The sequence below is a fragment of the Sturnus vulgaris genome, chromosome 2 (assembly GCF_052056855.1).
Source record: "Sturnus vulgaris isolate bStuVul1 chromosome 2, bStuVul1.hap1, whole genome shotgun sequence".
Classification (NCBI taxonomy): domain Eukaryota; kingdom Metazoa; phylum Chordata; class Aves; order Passeriformes; family Sturnidae; genus Sturnus; species Sturnus vulgaris.
The window spans coordinates 30,349,376-30,368,987 of record NC_142244.1 but is presented as its reverse complement, the minus strand read 5'-3'; the positions used below and the strand labels follow the sequence as shown (position 1 = coordinate 30,368,987).

Genomic DNA, 19,612 nt, shown 5'->3' with positions numbered 1-19,612 from the left:
TTTTACTTACCTTGTATCAGGATCCCTCCTCACAGCTATTCTACTAAGAGCATGAGATTCAAAATTTTAGGACATGTTGGTTTGTCTTTCAGACTGCACACAGCTCAACTTTTTAACGTACATGCTTGAGCCTCACCTCATCTTCTGCAACTGCCAAATCCCTGCTGATCCCATTCAAATAAGTAATGCCAAATCCACTGCACAAGGAAGCACATTGTCCTCTCTCAGATTTCCAGGCTGAAAGAGCTAAAAATTCTTAGCCTCCTGTCATAAACCCATTAGGAATCAGAGCTTTTCCCCCCATCTGCAAGAAGCCAAGTTAGTATTTGACAACTGGACATAAAACCACATTTTTAACTGCAGTGAAGCCTTACAAGCACCTGAACAGAATGCACACCCTGACATTTGTGTGGAATTCCACTCATGAGTACCCTGGGATTTACCTTCTTCAAGGCCACCTCAGCTTGACTTTCCCACTTTGTCACCGATCAACACACCTAAGACTTTTACCCCTTATTCCTGACAGTGAAGTTTCCATCTGACAGTTCATACTATCTGACCCCTCCACAACAACTTCACTAAAACATAGTAACAGGGACATGCATTGGTAAACCTATTACTTGGTTGTTGTTTTTGGTTTTTTGTTTTTTTTAATTAACAAGGTATTTTTTACTTAATTCAAAAGGTATTCCAAAGCTTAACATGTCAAATTAATATCTGGTAACTGTATCACCACCCTGCAACTTGCAAATGGATGCTGCATTTTCTATGCACGGTCAAGTTAGAGACATGACTAGTGACAGGTAAGATGCTTACAACTGTGCTAAATTCTTCTCTGACATTCATTCTGGTTCTATTTTAAACAACTTAGAAGATGCACAAAAACTAGTCCAGATGTTTACTGAGGGGCCACTGAAGTAATTCTTGAACAAACCAAAAGGGATTTTTGCCAGAGCTTCAAGGCAGGCAAGATTATCTTTTCAAGTCACTCTACCAACACGATATTTTACTTAGTTACAATACCAGTATGATAGCAAGTCTTCCCAGGAAGGTTTACTCTCTGTGAAATCTCCATACTAACCTCAGGAAAATCTCTCAGTACTTCAGACATTTCATTTCCTCGTTCTCCACAGCCTACATAAATGATGACATCACTGTTGGAGTACTTTGAAAGAGACTGTGAGATCACAGTCTTTCCACAACCAAATGCCCCAGGAATCGCTGTTGTACCTCCTTGTACACATCTGAGGAAAGAAAAAGGACTCTGATTTGCAAGGAACTAAAAAACAGCTCTTTCCCATCTTGGAATATGTTTTCCACTAGAACTCCCTCACCAAAAGCAGAATTACAGGAGTCACATTCAGTCTCCTGGGCGAGAGACAGAGCTATTTCACTAAATCAAAAAATCAAAGGATTAAACCATCCTTTTCCTCTCCTGTCCTTGAAGCATATGACTTATGCTGATATGACAGCATGACTTTTGGGCATAAAACACCGCAGTTTTCACAGCTGGAAGCAGCAATGGAACGCAAATGCTAAGAAAAGAACAACTGTACTTAGCTATGCATTATAGAATAAGCAGCACAATATTCTAGGACCAAAATAACTTAATTCAGTGTCTTAGAAGTTAGCTGCTTAAACGAGCCGTTTGTGTTACAGTTAAGTGCAACAGTTTTCTTAAGTGGCAACCTCAAAATCATTGGAAACTACACGTTCTCAAGACCATGGAAAGATATCCTATTCATGCATTCAAATGAAGATACCAAGCTTGAAAGTTCTAGCCTTTCTGCAGACGTGACACGGTTATGTTATGTTTATGCATGTCCAGTCTTTTCTAAATTAATGCACTAGAACAGTTTTGTTAAACTTCCTTTTTCCACCAGTGGGTTCACCTGCCAAATAAAGATGAGAAGTTCAGCTAAATATTTTTTAAGATTATGCTGCGACATATGGTGAAAGCTTACCCCTCCTGCCTCTGCTTCCCCCTAAGAGAGAGATTTCTCACACAGTAGAAAATAAAAGGAAGTACTTACGGGAAGAGGGCATCCAGGACTCGTTGGCCAGTTAATAAAGGATGATTGGCTGGTAACTTCTCAGTAACAGGACGGACTTGACGTACAGGCCACACCTGCACCATAGTGAACTTCTCCTTCACACCTTCAAACTCCAGCTCTAACACAACATCCTAACAGAGAGCACCAGATATGTGAATTAAGCAAACAGCTGCGTGCTGGACCAGTACACAATTCTCATCTTAACTACTCGGCACAGCCTTTGGTAACACCACAGAGCTCTTAGAACCTCAACGTGCAATCATCACCTCCCGAGGGAAGGCTCTTTCCCATATTTACAAGGCCACTTGGGGAAAACAGTGCAAGATACAGCGTATGTTAAAAATATGCTTTTGAAGAACAACTGAATTTTACATATTCATAATATACTGTAGATTCCCACAGAGGTCATCAAATGTGGCAAAGTGAAGTGCCATTGGGAAGCCATAAATATAGAAAGTAGCTGCACAAAATAATAATGCAACTCCTGTAGGCAGGGTAGCAAAAGTGATCATTAACACAGACACTTTGTTGCATGAAACACTTTAGCTGGCCTCATGTAGAACAGAAAGAGCACATCAACCTTATAAAAGAAACATGGAATAATACCAGCAACTGCTGTTTGGGAGACTTACTGAAGTGTCATAGTTTCCTGGAGGAGCAATGTATGTAATTGTACCCCTATTCCGTGGGGGCAGCATGATTTTGTGTTTGATCAGGGAGTTTTCATTCACCACACCATAAATATCTCCACCAGTGATGTGGCTGCCAACCTAAAATCAGAACAGGTTTATTAGTCAAAGCTTTTTAAAAGAACCTTGACAAACTTTAAAAATACTTCAGCTATTAAGTCTAGCACTCTGATTACCCCTTTTAAAAATTCCTTGCTACAGCACAGTAGTTCATTTACATAACTCATTACTCCAACAGCATTATTAGCAACACTAGCTGTGCTCAAATGCCTTTCAAGGCCCAGACAGGAGCAATTACTGACAGACAAAAGGAATTTTCCTCGTTTCTTTTCCACCTCTCATCCTAATGTGCTAAGAAGAGAAAGGATAGCATATACTAGCCTGCAGGGTTGGAAAAAAGACGCTGCAAAGGGCTAAAGCCACATTTTCCAGCTCTAAGACTATCTTCACCATTTGCAAAATGTGTGCTGCAGTCATTCTTTTTGCTCAGGTAATACCTGTTCCTGCTAATTGCTTACTGCAATTCCAAGAGTTTCTCTATGGTTTGGTAAATACATTACAAATCTGTAAATTTCTCACATGCAGAAGCAACACACCGTAAGTCATATCAAAGTAAGTTTTGGTGATCCCCATCCAGTCTCGTATATCTACTACCACCTACTAGCACTCCTTTTTGCAAACTTCAATAAATGCAGCATTAACCACAGGTCCCAGCAGTCACAGCCTTAGCACACAGCTCCAGACCTAAGCTAAGGTAAAGGAGCAAGAGGGGAACACAGGATTGTCAGAACCTACCCGCAGATTTTTGGAAGGTGTGAAGTCCCATTTGACATCTCGGCTCAAGGCTGACACGTTGACACCTCTAGGGATATAGATACTTTTGGTCAGAGTGCTGATGTCTAAGAGAGGTCTCTGGATACCATCAAAAATAGCCCCCATAATGCCAGGCCCCAGTTCTACTGATAGGGGTTTCCCAGTACGGAGCACAGGATCTCCTACAGAGACACCAGCTAGAGATTTGCTGAGGAAAAGTTCATCCAGACAAAGGAAAGAAACCAGGCAGAAGTCATCAGGTTCACAACATCATACTCTCAAACCTCTTTTCTGACTTTAAGGTAATACTATTCCCATGTTACACATCACCATTTGAGAAACATGTAGGCTTTATACTATATTCTGAATTTGTTCAAACAGAAAAGTTCACCATTCTTCAGAGAGGCAAAGTAGTGATAAATATTCTGCTTTACAATCATTTGTTCAAGTCAACTGTTGTTGGCAACCAATGTCAACTAATATGGATGAGTTCACTGCAGTGCCAGGCAGTGGGATTACAAAACAGACATTTTTTACATCTTCAAACTTAGAAAACAGATTAATTGTTTAAGTCAGATAATGTTATGAAATATGGAATTTTTCACTTCAGAATTTGTTTAGAGAGCATAACTGTTTTGACCTTGAACCTTGCACAGCTTTTTTCAACAGTAGCCTAATTTTAAAAGGCGTTTGTCAAAGACCAGCACCATTGCCTTCCCGTTTTGTATCACGTTGTCAGGTCTATGTACTATCTAAGCTCCAAAAACGCACAGTGGACTTTTCTCTGCAAAGGGACAGAATCTTGGCAGAAGGGCCTGCTAGAATACAGAAGAAACCTCCAAAACTTACGCAAAACTCAAGAGATTAAATACAAGTTGACTTCAGAGAGGCCTATGACTGAGTTTCTGCTCAAAAGGAAATTAAAAGTAAACTATAGTCAAACTTGTTCCATGTACTGATGGAAAACTACTCAATACTGTAACAATGATGCCATCTAAAATGATGAATTATTAGGCAGAGACAGGACCTAGTCAGAAGTTTACCAGTAAGCTCCTCAGAACCAAGGTTTAGGAGCCAGCACAGCCTTTTTTCTAGGCTCTACTGATACACACAGCCCTCTTGGGAGGGAGAAGAGGCCTGGTTTCAAGTTTTATGACTTCTTTTCTGACATTTCTCATATATATGTAATAAAAAATAAATTTTCAGCTGCCTAGATTTTAGAGTATATGCTGGACCAAGATGCTGTAAGCCCACTGCAGAAGAAAAAGTGTACTCTATTATGCTTGGCAATACACTCTGTCCAGAAGAAGGCATCCTGCCCACTCTACATTTCTTATTTAAGCATTATACAAGCACAGGTATCAAAAGCAAAAAAAAAAGCAACAAGTACTGCTTAGTTTTGCCATTTATGGTTGACACTTGCCAATTGCCCTAATAAAGAGGCATTAAAATGCACTTGAATTACAAGGTACACTTTGATTTCCAGTTAAAAAAAGTCTCCTCACTACATAGCTGCACAAGGTAAGATGCACCTCAAAACCATCAAAATTTACAAAACACATGCAAAACAGATGTCCTGCCAGAACTCGAAGTATTGAGGGCTTATTTTCATCCTCTTTACCCTGTTTACCAGTCCTCTGGACTGTATAGTCTGGCAGCACAGAGAGAGCAGTGAAAAGGATACATGTTTCTTCATACACCTGGACAGTTGCCAGATCACCTTCCAGTCGGATAATCTCCCCCACCAGTTCACTGTGTCCTACTCGTACCAGCTCGTACATGGCAGCACCGGCCATGTTGCAGGCCGTGACCACTGCAAAAGATGGGCACACAGGTGAGTTATTTTTCCTGCAGCTCAGGAAACCTACCCATCATAAGCCAGTAAGAACTGCTCAGCATAAATCTGGTATTCACCCGTATCAGACTTCACAGAAGGATGCCCATCAAAAGAATAAGTTTTCCTACAGTTTTCAGTCTGTCCTTTATCCAGAGTAAGAGGACACTATGACAGTGTAGTAATTCACAGGACAATTCAGGCCATAATTTCTCTTGTCTATCTTGACAGATTGCAAACGTTGAGGGTGTGAGATGCTGCGAACTTTGACAAACAAGCCTCTGTAGGCACTTCTCCCTTGCAGTGAGCTGGGCCACATTCTCATCTGCTTAAATTAAAACACACAAGAAAATGGCAAAACTCACCCAATGCCTAGTAGTTACATAAATCTGTGGTTGGGGTTCAGCATTTTCAAGTCACTTAAACTTCTGTTTATCTTAGTAGCATCTGGATGCTGACATAAACATGGATAGATCAAGCCAAGGCACCTGCTAAATATCCTTGCATCTAAAGTGATGCCTAGAAAGCTTTTAAGAAAACACTGTTTTTTGTTTTATTTTGTAGTAATATCTTTATTTTGTAGTGATAGCTATCTCAGGGCACTTAAACTTTCAACAGATGAAGAGTGTTGTGCAGCATGTTTTGGACCTGAAACTTCCCACTGCTTTGAGTTAGATTTCAGGAGGTCATATATGGTATGGAGTTCTGGCTGCCTTAGAAAAACATTTGTCATGTCTTGTATATTATAATCACAGTAATGCACACAGGATTCACATATTTACACAAAAACACATTTTCCACTTCTTGGGAAAGAAAGCTGTGTCAGTTTAAAATTGTTTCTAAGTACCACTTCTGCAGTTACAGAATTTGTAGTTAAAAAACTTGTACCTATTTAAGTAGGGAATTTCTTATTCATCAAATATGATGCATTAACAAAAATACTTGCTAATCTTCTGTTCTCACATTCCCAACCTTTCCATCAGCTCTTGAACAGAATGCAGGAGGGAGCAGAAAAGCCAGTAGAGTCTGCATGTATTCAAAAGCTGTTGCGATCAGAGCCTAAACTATTTCAGCAGATAAAGATGAAGGAAGAGTCCTCCCAGCAGCACTATCGTCACATTCTATCACCTTCCCTGACTCTTGTGGCTCCTTGCTGAGCTCCCCCAGCCCATGATGCAGTAAACACAACAGCCTGACACTGACAGGGACTGAGTATCTCAGCAAGCACAGGGGAAAACTTTCACTGAGAAGACTATGTATTTCATACCCTTTTCGAGAAGCTTAGCACACTGGGCCCTGCAGATTTCTAAACAAGGAGCTTCATCTCATACAGAAGGCTTACCTTTTGTTGTTATTACTGTTGTTTTTGTTCAACTGCCTGCTTCTGCTCATTACATTTTTTTAAAGGTTAATTACTAGTAACATCTTGTTAGAAGTTTTTTAATAGTTTATCAGACTATAAGTCAGAAATTCTTCTTTAAGTCTCCATCCAAAAAAAAAAAAAAAGATTAAAAGCACCACCCAGAGCTGTTTTATATTTCTCTGCTTTCAAGCTGAGATGAACAAGATCCTAGATAAAACAAAATTTATTTCTTCCTTTACAAAATAACACCTACCAGGTCCTGAGACTCCATAAACGTAGCCAACAAAAGCCTCTCTGTCTTCATCACGGATTTTTGGGAGTTTTGAGAAGTCCATTTTATCTGTTCAACTGAACAAAAGAAAAGAGTCAGTCCTGAAGAACACACAGATGTAGGAAGTTCCTCCTCTTCCCACTGCTCTCTTATTTCCAGTTAAAAAGAATTCTGACCTCATAGCCTGAACCACTATTATTTTAAAGCTGTAAAAAGTGAAAAAGTAACTGATTTAAACAAACAAAAGATGTGAGATTCCTTGTTGCAGAAACACAGGGCTAGAACATCACTCCATAATATGCTCCACAGAATGTTACTGCATGAAAAAGATGCACACAGTTGCACTGCTTTTAAGCTTTGGTAATAGGATATTTAAACAACAGAAAAATCTCTTCTGTATTCCACTCCAAAATATGGAGTTTTCCATGATTCTGAGTGAGCAAGAGAACATTCTGGGTCTACTTTACTGCCACCAGTCTTTAAAATGCAGTACTACAAATATTAATTGTGCAAATTCAATTTGTGCTATCTTAAGGTGCCAAATTAGAATTTATTTATTTAGAAATGTATTTAGAGGAAGAAACACAGATTTTCAGAAGCGCCAGCACACAAACACGTGAGCCCTTTCTATGTGTTCCACAGCTACATATTACACGGTCTTTGCAATCAGCAAAGCCCAGGGAACATTACAGAAGAGTTGTGCAGCATAATGCCCAAAACCTCCAACTTCCAACAGTTAACAGTTATCTTGCCAGTAACTGTTTAGCAAATCTAAACAACTGGCACTGGAAATTTTTTCAACAGACTTCCTTCATCCATGCTTATCCTGTGGCTGACAGTTGGGCTGTCTGCTCCTGGTGCAGGTCAGAGGATTTAATGGTTTTGCTTTGTGAGCCCTTATCATGCTGTGCGTTACCTTGGAAACTGATGGGTGTTAGAGAACTGTAAGGCCACACTCTTCCCATTTCTCCTGTACAGACACACTTAGGATACAGCACTGGTGAAAGGTGCATTACGGCAGCCCCAGAACAGAGCGCTCCTGTGCTAATCAACAGCAAGGCTCCTGGCTTGGTAACATGAACTAGGAGGCATCTGCTGACACTCACACTCACTCTTTGAGAGAAACCTAATCTAACTCAGCATCTTCCACAAGGCAGTAAATACAAAGGCATATTCAGGCTTAAAAACCTGCCATGTGTACAATAAGCAAGGCAACAACTACATTGCCAGCCTTTCCTTCCAATTAAAGGACACATTTTTGCCTATTCTTCGAGAGCAATAGATGACATCTGCTATTGTTGAAATCCTACAACTATTTTCCAGCTTTTTAATATGAGTCCTCTGCCCCTCGGTGTCTTTACTGTTTTAAATTGTATATAAGTTTTAAATTGGTGGCACTGCTCCTTAAGAAAAAGATCTCCCAGCATTCTGAACCCCTGTTCATCCTGAAGGAATAGCTCTTCCAGGCTCCATGTCTCTGTGCATTGTACTGTCTATCATGGCTGCCACTGATTTTTTCCACAGCAGCTACAACAGTTGATCATGGCTCAGTCACCACCAGCTTGGAGCAGATCTGCTAACAGGTCTTGAGCCCAAAGGCTAAGCCAGATATCCATTAGATCCCTCTACCCTCCATTAGCCACAGGTTATTTTTTACACTGCCTGGTGTTTAGACCCAGGAGACAATTTTAATTTCACTGCTTTTTTCTCAATTGCCTCCTCTGACAAATGGCAGAGGAGAGGTCCTCACAAAGCAGTCTGCAGTTCCTGAGCAGCTGGTATGAGCTGGTTCTGATCTGACTAACACAACTATCTCATCTTTTTTGCTTTTAATAACTAAAACATTGCAAAACTTAAACACAATTGCTGTTCATACAGAAAGAAGTAGCTGCTCTTATAAATCCAAATGAAACATTTACTTCAATATACAATACAGAACAACGTCCAGAGTCCTACTACCACCATCTTCTCTAAAAGCACAGTAGAGAGTTAAACCACATTCTCATAACTGAATTAGTGACACAGCTTGTTAATTAGGCAACATCCCATACAAAAGAGTCAAATAACAAAGGCAAGGAAAAGCAGGAACACTGGGCCAGTTTAAATTTAAATTAACTTTTCTTCATAATCAAAACCTGCTTGAAGCCACTGTTTATATTTTAGGGAACCAAGTAAGAGCCTCAGAACAGCCATTCTGCAGTTAAATGGCAATATTCTGACACCCAGCACCTGCCTCTCTTGTTCCTGTGGCTGCTCTGCTCCCTTTCTCTTCCTACAGCCACCTTTCCAAATTACTGACCAAGCCAAGTAAAAGAGCAGGGAATTCCTCCAGTAGACCACCTAGCAACACACTAATATACCCTGTCTTTACCATGATCTCTAGCATCTGCATCAACAGCTTTTAAACACATACCTATTAACTATTTCAAGTGTAAAAGATGTGAATTCTTCCTAACTTTTGTTTCACCTCCGCTACACCTCCAAAGTACAGTTGATACAAAGCCAGTGCCCACCCAGACAGGCTGACCTCTTTTTAAGGGGCTACATACCTCTTAACACTGAATACAAATAAGGAAAAAAAAAAAAAAGCTCTTATTTATCTCTGCATCATTTTCTTGTGCTTGTGTACTAGCACTACAGATTTTCAATTTATATGGAGAAGTCCTTAAGGGCCAAAATGCTGTGTTACCTTCCTATCCTGTTAGATGTTTTCATTGCCAGTACCCAAAGAAAATGAAATTCCCTAAAGCATGTATGTACCCCAAAAGCCATGGTAGCTGACCATTTGAGAAATCTACAGAGCTCCTGAGGCCTTTGAAAGGCCTCTTGCCAGCACAGGATATTAGGTACTATATGCAATTCCCTCGTACAAAAGTCTACTAGCACACCTACATCGGGTATTAGCTTTATTTGAATTCCCTCATGAGTAAAGATGTACCTTGTATCCTTTACAATTTATATCTTCCTTATCTTAAACAGTTCCCCAATTAATTTCAAGCATGCTCTTAAACTCTAGCAGTCATATTCTGATTAATAGTGCCAGAAATCAAAGTATTATTTGCAGCAGAACCTTCACTGACTAAAAGGTGATTTATTACAGTGATTTTAAAGTCCTAATTAAACAAGAAAGAGCCCATAACCTGAGCTTTCTATCTTGGTTTCTCCCCAGCACAGTAATCTGGTTACACAGTAGCCCCAAAAATGCAGCTGCCCTGCTCTCAGTGTTGGAGAAACCCATTTCCCTTCACTGTTCCTGGGTTTTGTATCTAACATTTGATCAGACACAGAATTTACAGAATGAACTGCCTTAACACAAAGATCTTTTGAAAATTCAGACTCCGGTGAGATTTTTAGAAGGAGCCTTCTTGCAACAAGGAAGAAAATCTACGACAATTTTATCACATAAACACAGATCCTTACCTTATTTTGCAGAAGCAGGGAGTACCAAAAACCCACAGGCCAAATTAAAAAGCTAGAATTTAGCAGTGAAGCATCACCACTTGTGAAATAGTCGTCCTTCTAGTGCCCCTACATAGAGGGATGAGAAAGCCTGCTGCAGAGGGGAAAGAAATTTCTGACACACAGCAGAGGCACAACCACCTGACTTGATGAGTCATCAGTCTCTCCCTCTCTCTCCCACCAGCACCGAGGAATGCCGCAATAGCAACTCCAGCCACCTCGAGCCCAGCTAACTCCCATGTGCCCTCCCTACTGCACAGGAGTGAGCAGAAAAAATTAAAAGGCTTCGGTGTTTGCATTAGGGGCCTCCTAAAAAGCCGGGAATTTCAATGTCCCGAGTGGTGCATGTAACTACACAAAAATCCTTGAAAGAGGTGCATGTTTTCTGCTGGAATCCGTTCACCTGCCAGCCCTCCAGTGTAATACAGCCATGTCAGTGTGTGCTGTGCTCTGGAAGAGCTTAGCAGAACAAGTGTTTAACAACAGTCTGCACAGGGAGGTGCTGAACACACTGCAATACTAATTGTTTAAGCATGTTAAACAGTATTGATTGCCTCCAGGAGTTTCGTGCGGCTTTCTTATGCTCAGAAGCCCTTCTCCTGGCCAGCAGAAGCACTAACACAATTGCACAACATCCAGCACCTCAACAAAGCAGAGAACTGTGCCACCCTGAGTGACAGGTGCTGTTCAGAGATCAACAGGCACTGCCCTGTATGCTGAACAGAACATGGGCAGCTGTGTGATCCCTCCCCAAGAACCTGCATGAAGCTGAAGAGTTCCCTGCAGTCTTCACAGCTTCTCAAGTCTATCTTCACAAATTCTAGGATTACCAACACTTCAAATGGGCACAAAAGCTTAGACACTAACCACAGCTGTAGTGAACAGCACAGTATCAGTAATCCGGTTACATCAGTAAGTCACCAGTAGTAGCAATCATTCTGCTAGAATAACTTTGAACTTGAAGCTCACAGATTTTAGTACATCTGAAACAGACTATTGTGTTTTGATTTCAAAGGGTAGACAAATGGAGTTGAAATATAAGTCCTTACATTTGATATCAGGAAATCTTAATAGGCATAAACAGTAAAATGTAGTTAAAGAGTTTTCTGAAGAAAATAGTATCTCCTCCTCTTCTTAGTAAAAAATCTATAGCCATTACAAGACAGTAAAGATCACCACCCACACTGGACTATCAGCTTGGAGTCACATTGGGGTGATGCTTCAGATTCAAGACTGCCAACATTTACCATGTTCACCTGAGCAGACTCTGGCACAGTCCATAAATCCCAATGTCCAGCTGCATGAAGATCTGTTGCAAGGGCATCGTAAATAACTGGATAATCACTGCCACAGCTTTCCTGTAACTAGGACAGTTTAAATTTCCCCTCCTAACAGATGATATCTTTAAGAGGAAGTATTAAAAAAAATACAGTGCCTGAATCACAAGACAAATGCAGAAGTTTGGCAGCATTTTCATACCTAGAACTTGGGATATAGTCCCACAAAAAACAACACGCCCAGAACCCTAACATAGGTCACTGGGAATGGAAGCCCAATCGTATTCTCAGGAAACCTGCTCCTTCATAATATGCAGAGTTATAATTTTACTATAAGACAGCAGGGAAAATTACTCCAGATTTCTCAGTCACTAAACAACTGAATTGCTGAGGTTGGAAGGCACCTCTGGCAATCACCTACTTCCAACACTGCTCCATACAAGCTGATGTAGGCTGCTCAGGGCTACATCCAAATGTGTTTTGAATACCTCCAAGGATAAAGACACCACAACTCTCTGGACAACTTGTTCCAGTGTTTGGACACCCCTGCAGTAAAAGTTTTCTCCTATGCTTAAAAGAAATTCCCTGCATTTCAGTTTGTGCCCATTGTGTCATGTTACTTCAGCAGGTACCACTGAGAAGAGTCTGGCTCCATCCTCTTTGCTCCATCCCATCAGGTGTTTATGTACTTTACAGTAAGATTCTCAGAGCCTTCTCTTCCTGAGGCTACATAATCCCAGCTCTCTCATCTACTTTTCCTACTTCGAATTGCTTAACAGTCTTTGTGGCCCTTTTCTGGATGCACACCATTCACCCATGTCTTTCTTCTACCAGAGAACCCAGAACCAGACACAGCACTTTAGATGTGGTTTCCATCAAGTTTAACCAAGGTGAAAAACCACCTCCCTGAACCTGTTGGTGAGATTCTTACACACACAGCCCAGGATACTGCAGGCTGCCTTTGCCACAGGGGCACATTGCCAGCTGATGTTTAGCTTGGGGACCCCCAGTTCTTTTCAGCACTCAGTCAGTCCTCAGCCTGCAGCAGAGTATGTGGTTATTCTGCCTCAGGTGCAGGACTTGGCACTTCCCTTTGTCAAACTTCTTGGGATTCCTGTCAGCCAATTATTCCAGTGTGTCCAGGTCCCTCTGTATGGCAGCACAACCCTCTGCTATATGAAACACCTTCCAGCTGTGTCATCTGCACTCTAATGAAACCAGGCAGGAGTCATGTCAACACAATCATGCGGCTCAGTCTTCTCATGACACAGACATTGTGAAGCAAACAGCACCAACCTGCCTGCAATAAGGTCTGAGCTAGAGAGATTATTTCTTAAAGTCAACAATACAGACATTTTTCCATTTAGCTATTCTTCCAATTTCAGTTGTCACAGGGCACTTTGAGGTCACCTCTGCTCTAGATAAATCCAGAACTTGCTTAAGTGATGCTCAGCTACACACTGTGGACCCACCTGCAACTCTACAAGATCATTTATCTTTCACATAACTTGTTCCTTGTATTCCCATAAGTCCCTTGCTCTCACATGAGGCTTGCTTGGCTCAGCACATGTACACTTCAATCTATGTGCATTCAAGGAAGGAGACAGGCAAGAGACTTATGCTGTCATTGCAGCACATGACGGCTACAAAGTGAGACCATGAGACATTGAATGAGTGAAGTCCAGCACAAGTTCCTACTGTCCTCTTCCTAAAAACAGATGAGGACTTAGCTGTGGGCATCCCAATACGTACAAGTTTATACTTCAAATAATCATGCCTTACATACAGCTAAAGACATAACAATATATTTATATTTGATACATATATACAACAAAGTATCTATTCCTAAAGCAAGGGTGTGAAATCTGTCCATGCAAGATGTACCACCATTACAAGTTGTTACTCAAACACACGTTTTATTCAGCAGCTTGGGAAATTCCTTCAGTTAGCCCAGAACAATACTAGAACAAAGCTGTTTGAACATGACCAAGAAGTCAGTAGCAAAAATAAAATCAGATAGAAAGACTGGCAAGGTGTTAATTGCACAACTGCTTTGACCCATTGAAGATCTGATCAGCTCAGCAGATAAGTGACTTTCAAACATCAAACGCAGCTATCATGCTATATCTAGAACTGATAAAGATCCTAGCTAAACCCATTAAAATACTCCTGTTACTAAAGAAAACTACATTGTCCATGTGAAAAAATGTTCATCAACTGACTCATATGCTACAGTTTTCCATAACAGGGTTTTCTATACCAATTCTTTCCTCTTAGCTGTGCCTTCTCCAGAGGAGGAAACTGATGAGCCTTTCCTTAGTTCTTATTTGCTACACTGCTTCAAAATTTTATTCCTGTGAAAAATGTGACATTCCTTTCAGCCTGCTACACGTTCTGCCCTTTGGCTTGATAGACTTTCACACAAAAGAAAGATCTAATACAACTGAAATCCAAACCATAATACAGAACACTAATATAAAATTCATTTCTGTTTTCTATAGTGACCTTCTTTTCTTATCCTGATCCTGCCATCTAGCTGCTAGGGCTGAAAAGTTCTGCAGCCATCTGCTCAGTGCAACACTCAGTCATTTCTCTAGGTGCACAGTTTTCATTAAAGTCACTAACATTACTGTCAAACTAAAATCTACCCTAGCTTTTATTAAGTAAAAGTCACTCGATTTTCAGGTGTATTTGGCACCGTTACTTGAAATACTTCTTGTTGCTCTAACCTTTAAGATGACAAACATTAAAATCAAATGAAAACATAGCTATAAGCAACTATAACAGCAAACTTTACTACAGTTCAGCAGAGTCACTTCTGAAGAACTGAAGATCTTACCTCAACAGACAAAAGGTGCACAAACTGACAGAACAACTGTTGCTAGATTTTTAAGTCAGGCTCAGTTTCATATGCAGAATCACACAAGTTGTTTGGGCTCATTAAAACACATCATCTCCTCTTTAAGTCTCACTACTGACTAACCCCTTCTCCTCAGGTGGAATGGCTAAAATACTGAGCATGAGTTTGAAATAAACATTTCATCATTACATCTAAGTTTCAGATCACCTTTAAAGTTGGGATATTCTGGAATGTCCAGTTTATTATGCAAGGTATTTGACAGCTAGTTTGAAGAGCTGAACCAGGAGTGAGTCTGCATGAAAGTACTTGAGAAAGACCCAGCAGCCCTAGCAGATAGAAGTACTCTTTTATAGCACCTTTGGTATAATGAAACACTTAGTCGGAATCACAGCACACGTACTGGCACTACATTCCAGTAGAAGGAAATTAGGTTGAGGTTGACTTTTCCTGTAATGGAAAACCGCATATATACATTTTAAAGCAAGTTAAGCTACATTTGGAAATTTTATGTTCAGTTACCTGAAGTATTTACAGCCTCTTTAGAAAAGCCTTCCAACATACTAAATTTTAACATTGTTTAAACTACATATTGTGGTAGTTATCTGAATATCTACCAAGTCATGCAAATTTATCTCATGATAACAAAACCCTCAAAATATCAAGGATCTGTACGCAATTCACATAATCGAATTGCCTATTTAGACATCTTTACCAACATAGTCTGCAGTTAGTCTAAAACACTGTCTTACGGTTTTTTCCAAAGAGCTGCTTTTTAAGATCTTACTTTCACAGTAGGAAATAAAGTACTGATACAAGTGTAACAAGAACCAAATGTTTGTCTCACTAACTGAAGTTCTTGGAAGATGCAGTTTCTTTGCTCAGATATTAACAAACTGTCAAGTCATTCTTCAGGCTCTTGCATAAAACTTGCATATCTGAAAGCTTTTGTTCAGCTGTAAGTTACTCTCATAAAGGCACAGCTGTCTCTCTATGAAGTCTATGGCTTTTCCCATATCCTTTCTATACCTCCTCACACCCAACCACAACACAGACCAGTATCACAGACATCCAAACCACCTCTCTTTTACATGAACCACCACAAACCACTTCAGCAAGCAAGCATAGCTTTGCAGCAGCCTAAAGATGGGACACAGCATCTTCACAGTACACTTTCTGGCATTTTTCAGGGGTTCTGTCTGGCAGAAACACAGCTGGGCAGACTGGTCAGCTGAAACTCACCAGAGCACCAACATTTCAACTTTGCTATGAGAATCCTTACAACGCGAGCACTTTTCAATTGATTAGGGAGGACAAACATAAGGCTTTTATATCACAGAGACGCTCTAGAATATCACTTCTCTCAAGCATTTGTATCTGCAATGGGTCTATTTTCAGCAGTCTCTTTAGTTCATTTACCTGTTCAGCACAATGAGTCTCTGTTAACTGGGGCAGCTTCCCATACTAGTTTTGGTCCTTGACGATAACTTTTGATACATAACAGACTCCCCAAAATTTTGTAAACTATTACAAAATTCAAAGAGGGGCCACCGTCACACAATTTATTTCTGAGCAGAGTGAGCAGTCACACTGAATTTTGCCATTACACAAGCTCAGAGGACGTGTCATGCTGATGAAGCTAGCAAATAAATTCAGCAGCTAAAACTGGTCTTTATTTGCCATTTGGTTAAGTGGAAGTAACAAGGTCTGTCAGACTTTCAGGATTTAACCACATACATCTTACTGGCTTTCAAAGTAAGTGTATCAGTTCAGTAAAGCTTGGCCTTGGAAAGCAAAGTCTGTTAGAACAGCTATGTAATGTATGGCTGTCTAAAAAGCTGGCAGCAAATGGTCAATGTTTCTAAGATAAAGGGGTGTTGAGCTTGAGAGTTTGACAAATACAGGAGAAGTTAATGCTTGGATGAAATAAAGTAACCACACAAAAAATATCTATGAGAGTGCAGGACTTAACGTCATGAGAGATGATCAAACCCAAGAATTTGTTATAAATTTAGCTGTCCACTCCCAAAGGGAAGAGTGGAGTGAGCACATCAAAGATAAGCAAAAAGCTTTTTATACCATAAAAGAAGATATAACAATAACAAACAGAAGATCCAGTCTAAGCTGGTTTTGCATACTGGACATTTAGGTGCTTATTGGCTTATTCTGTGCAAGAAAAAAAGGATGAAAAGTTTAAATTCATTCTTCTTCTTCTCTTAGAGTAGAACACCATTTCTCTCTGCCCAGCTGGAAGGCTAAAGAAGTCACATGTTTTAAGATGTTGAGTAAGAATGAATGAGCATGATATTCCAGTTGACTAGATGGTCTATTTTCCTTGGTAAAATTCCAGCCTAAAAAAAATTATGTGGAGATCATTGTTCAACAATATTTCCAAGTCTGAAATCCCCCACTTTTTAACCAATGAAACAAACATGGAGAAAAGAATATATTTCAGGCAATGTAGCACTGGTTGGATGCACGGTTTATGTTTTGTGAAGTTTTCTTAAAAAGACAGGAAAAAAAAAAGAGGGATTACTACTTGGTCATCAACATTCAACATTTTATGGTCAACATCAAAGTAACCAAAGACCCCAACTAGATTATCCTGTAATCCTTTTACTCTTTCTAGAAAATAATTAGGAACACAGCCACAGCTCACAAACATGCAATTTAAAACCACAAGGGAAACCCATCAGTAGGAACTTTCAGAGCTTGAGAGTCCAAAGACAAACCATTATGGCATCAAAACAAAGGGGGGGCTTGAGAACCCAAAGACACAGTATTATGGCATCAAAACACAAGGGGGAATGCAAGGTGCCTCTGAAAGGATCTTCAGGGGAATCATCTGGTAACCTGCTGGTCTACAGCACCTTTGGATGACAACGTGTAACACCAGCACCCATGCATGTCTGGAAGATAAATGCATGAAGTCATACTGAGAAAATAAAAATTAGACAACAGAAGGACACTTAAGGCCCAGACTTTGTAAATCAGGGCCAATGAGGCATAAAACTGCTAATATATATTTAAACCAATATAAATGCTAAATTTAAGCTAATGCTCTATAAAAATTAAACAACACTAATCACTCATGGCTCAACCCTATTAGCACTACCTATAGAAAATAATTTTTGGAAAATGACAAGGCAGCATTTACAGGAAACCAAGATTTATGTTACTATTGCAACACAAGTCTACAACCCCCCTCTGAACAGTCAGCTGATGCCAGCAGCCATTTTCCACTGTTGTCTTAACTTCTCCTTCCCTGTTCTCTCAAGTTGATGTCCACGGTGATTTAGTATTTCTGAATGTCAGACTTTGCCACCTGATCACAAAATTAAGACTGTTTCTTTCCCCACATAAAAGACTAAAGCTTTTCCAGAGGACTTCACGTCATAGACTGACAGGCACAGCAAAAATAATCTGCAGTATTTTTGGTAATTCAAAGACCTGTATATTCTGATCTCACTTCACGAATACTTACATAGAAAATAATAAAATAGAGATGCTATTAAATATTTATATTTGCTGGTCGTTGAAAAGGCCTTTGAAAGTACTGCACAGAGAAGCCAAACTTTCAGCTGCTGCAGATCTGCACAGTGCAGAAGTCAGCACAAATACAGCACAACTTAAAACATACTGAAGATCTGCCTCAGTTACTCAAACTTCCATTTGGAAATGTCAGTTTGTATTTGGCATGTTCTTGCTAATAAATCACTTCTAGCAGTCTGTCAGCAGGTTTTCGTACTTTTCCACCCCCTCTCCACTTCATCAAGCAGAATTAACATGTAAAATACCATGCTAGATCAAATAGCCAGTGTACTTTAATGAAGTATTGTATTACAATGAATAAAATGATCACCAAATTGCTCTTATACCCAGCAGGAGTGCAAATTCTCTGAGGGAAGACAGTAGAATCTTAAGAAAAAAAGACTTTACTTTCTTCCTAAGAAAGTAAATCACTTTGGGCAACCGCATGGAATGGATGGATCTCGACACATATGTGCCACATACTCCAATGTCACAGTTACCTGTAACATGAACAATACCATCCAAAATCCAGTCATAGAAGATTCCTTCCTTGCCTTTAAGTGAATGCCAAGTGTGATGTTTAGAACACCTCATCTAAGGCAGAATTTTGTCACTGGCTACAGGAAAAGGAAGCACATTTGATGAGCCATCAGGATATTCAACCTCAAAACAACAGGGAGGCTCTTCTGCCACGGAAGGGCTGCAGTAAGAAGCCCGCAGCAACATTCCTTTTCCATAACCTTGCTGCTCGCTCTCTGCTGTGTTGCGGTCAAGGCACCGAAAGATTCAGATCCACCCACTCAAGATGGTGGGATGACCTGGCACTGGAACCCAGCCGCTGTCAACCCGTTCCTTTTCTGTAAGGAAATCTGGCATAACCCTAAAAGCATCTTATTGGGTGTCTTCGACGAGCGCTCAGAAGGTTTTTCATTCAGGGACTGCTTCACTTTCCAGGTCTCTTCTCCCTGCGAAGCGGGGAGGGGAAGCACATGGCCGCCGGGACACGGCTGCGTGAAGGTCAGCTGCTCAGCGCCCCGGCGACACCCGCTCCGCAGAGCCGGGGGCCGCGCTCCCTCTGGAGCGGCTCCACGGGGAGACCACGTCCTTCCCGGGCAGAGACCGAGCGGGGCGGGGAGCGGCGGGAGCCGACCCCCCTTCACCGCAGAGGAGAGCAACCGCCGGGTGCAGCTCGAGAGAGGCGGAAGCAGCGATGCAAGGCAGGGGGAAAGAGGGCTGAGCGTCTCACCTGGGCCGGCCCGGCGCGCCCGAATCCGCCCGAGTCCCTCCAGCGGCGGCAAAGGAGGCGCTGGATCAGCTGACACCGGACCCCGCGCGCATGCGCCGCGCCGCACACCGGAAGTGCCGGGCACGAGCTGTGCCCAACTCCGGGCAGAGCTTCGCCCGGCCAGCCCGGGCCGCTTCCGCGCAGGAGTGCACTGGGCGCAGTAGAGCGCGATGATTGGC

General features: G+C 41.1%; 1 protein-coding gene across 2 annotated transcripts in view; it reads right to left on the bottom strand.

The window, feature by feature from the left end:
* Positions 1-19,586, bottom strand: part of ATP6V1A (ATPase H+ transporting V1 subunit A) — a 31,047-nt gene extending 11,461 nt beyond the window's left edge. Inside the window, exons 1-7 of one of the 2 annotated variants that reach the window (XM_014884188.2) lie at positions 19,395-19,586; positions 7,007-7,101; positions 5,241-5,369; positions 3,539-3,753; positions 2,687-2,824; positions 2,034-2,185; positions 1,082-1,244 (exon numbers count right to left, since the gene is read on the bottom strand). In XM_014884188.2, coding sequence (XP_014739674.1) covers positions 1,082-1,244; positions 2,034-2,185; positions 2,687-2,824; positions 3,539-3,753; positions 5,241-5,369; positions 7,007-7,088 — 879 coding nt within the window. In that variant the 5' untranslated portion in view covers positions 7,089-7,101; positions 19,395-19,586. Of the gene's footprint in view, positions 1-1,081; positions 1,245-2,033; positions 2,186-2,686; positions 2,825-3,538; positions 3,754-5,240; positions 5,370-7,006; positions 7,102-10,444; positions 10,721-19,394 lie in introns of those variants that run through there. The other variant, XM_088159063.1, reaches the window with a different exon arrangement.
* Positions 19,587-19,612: the final 26 nt, after the last annotated feature.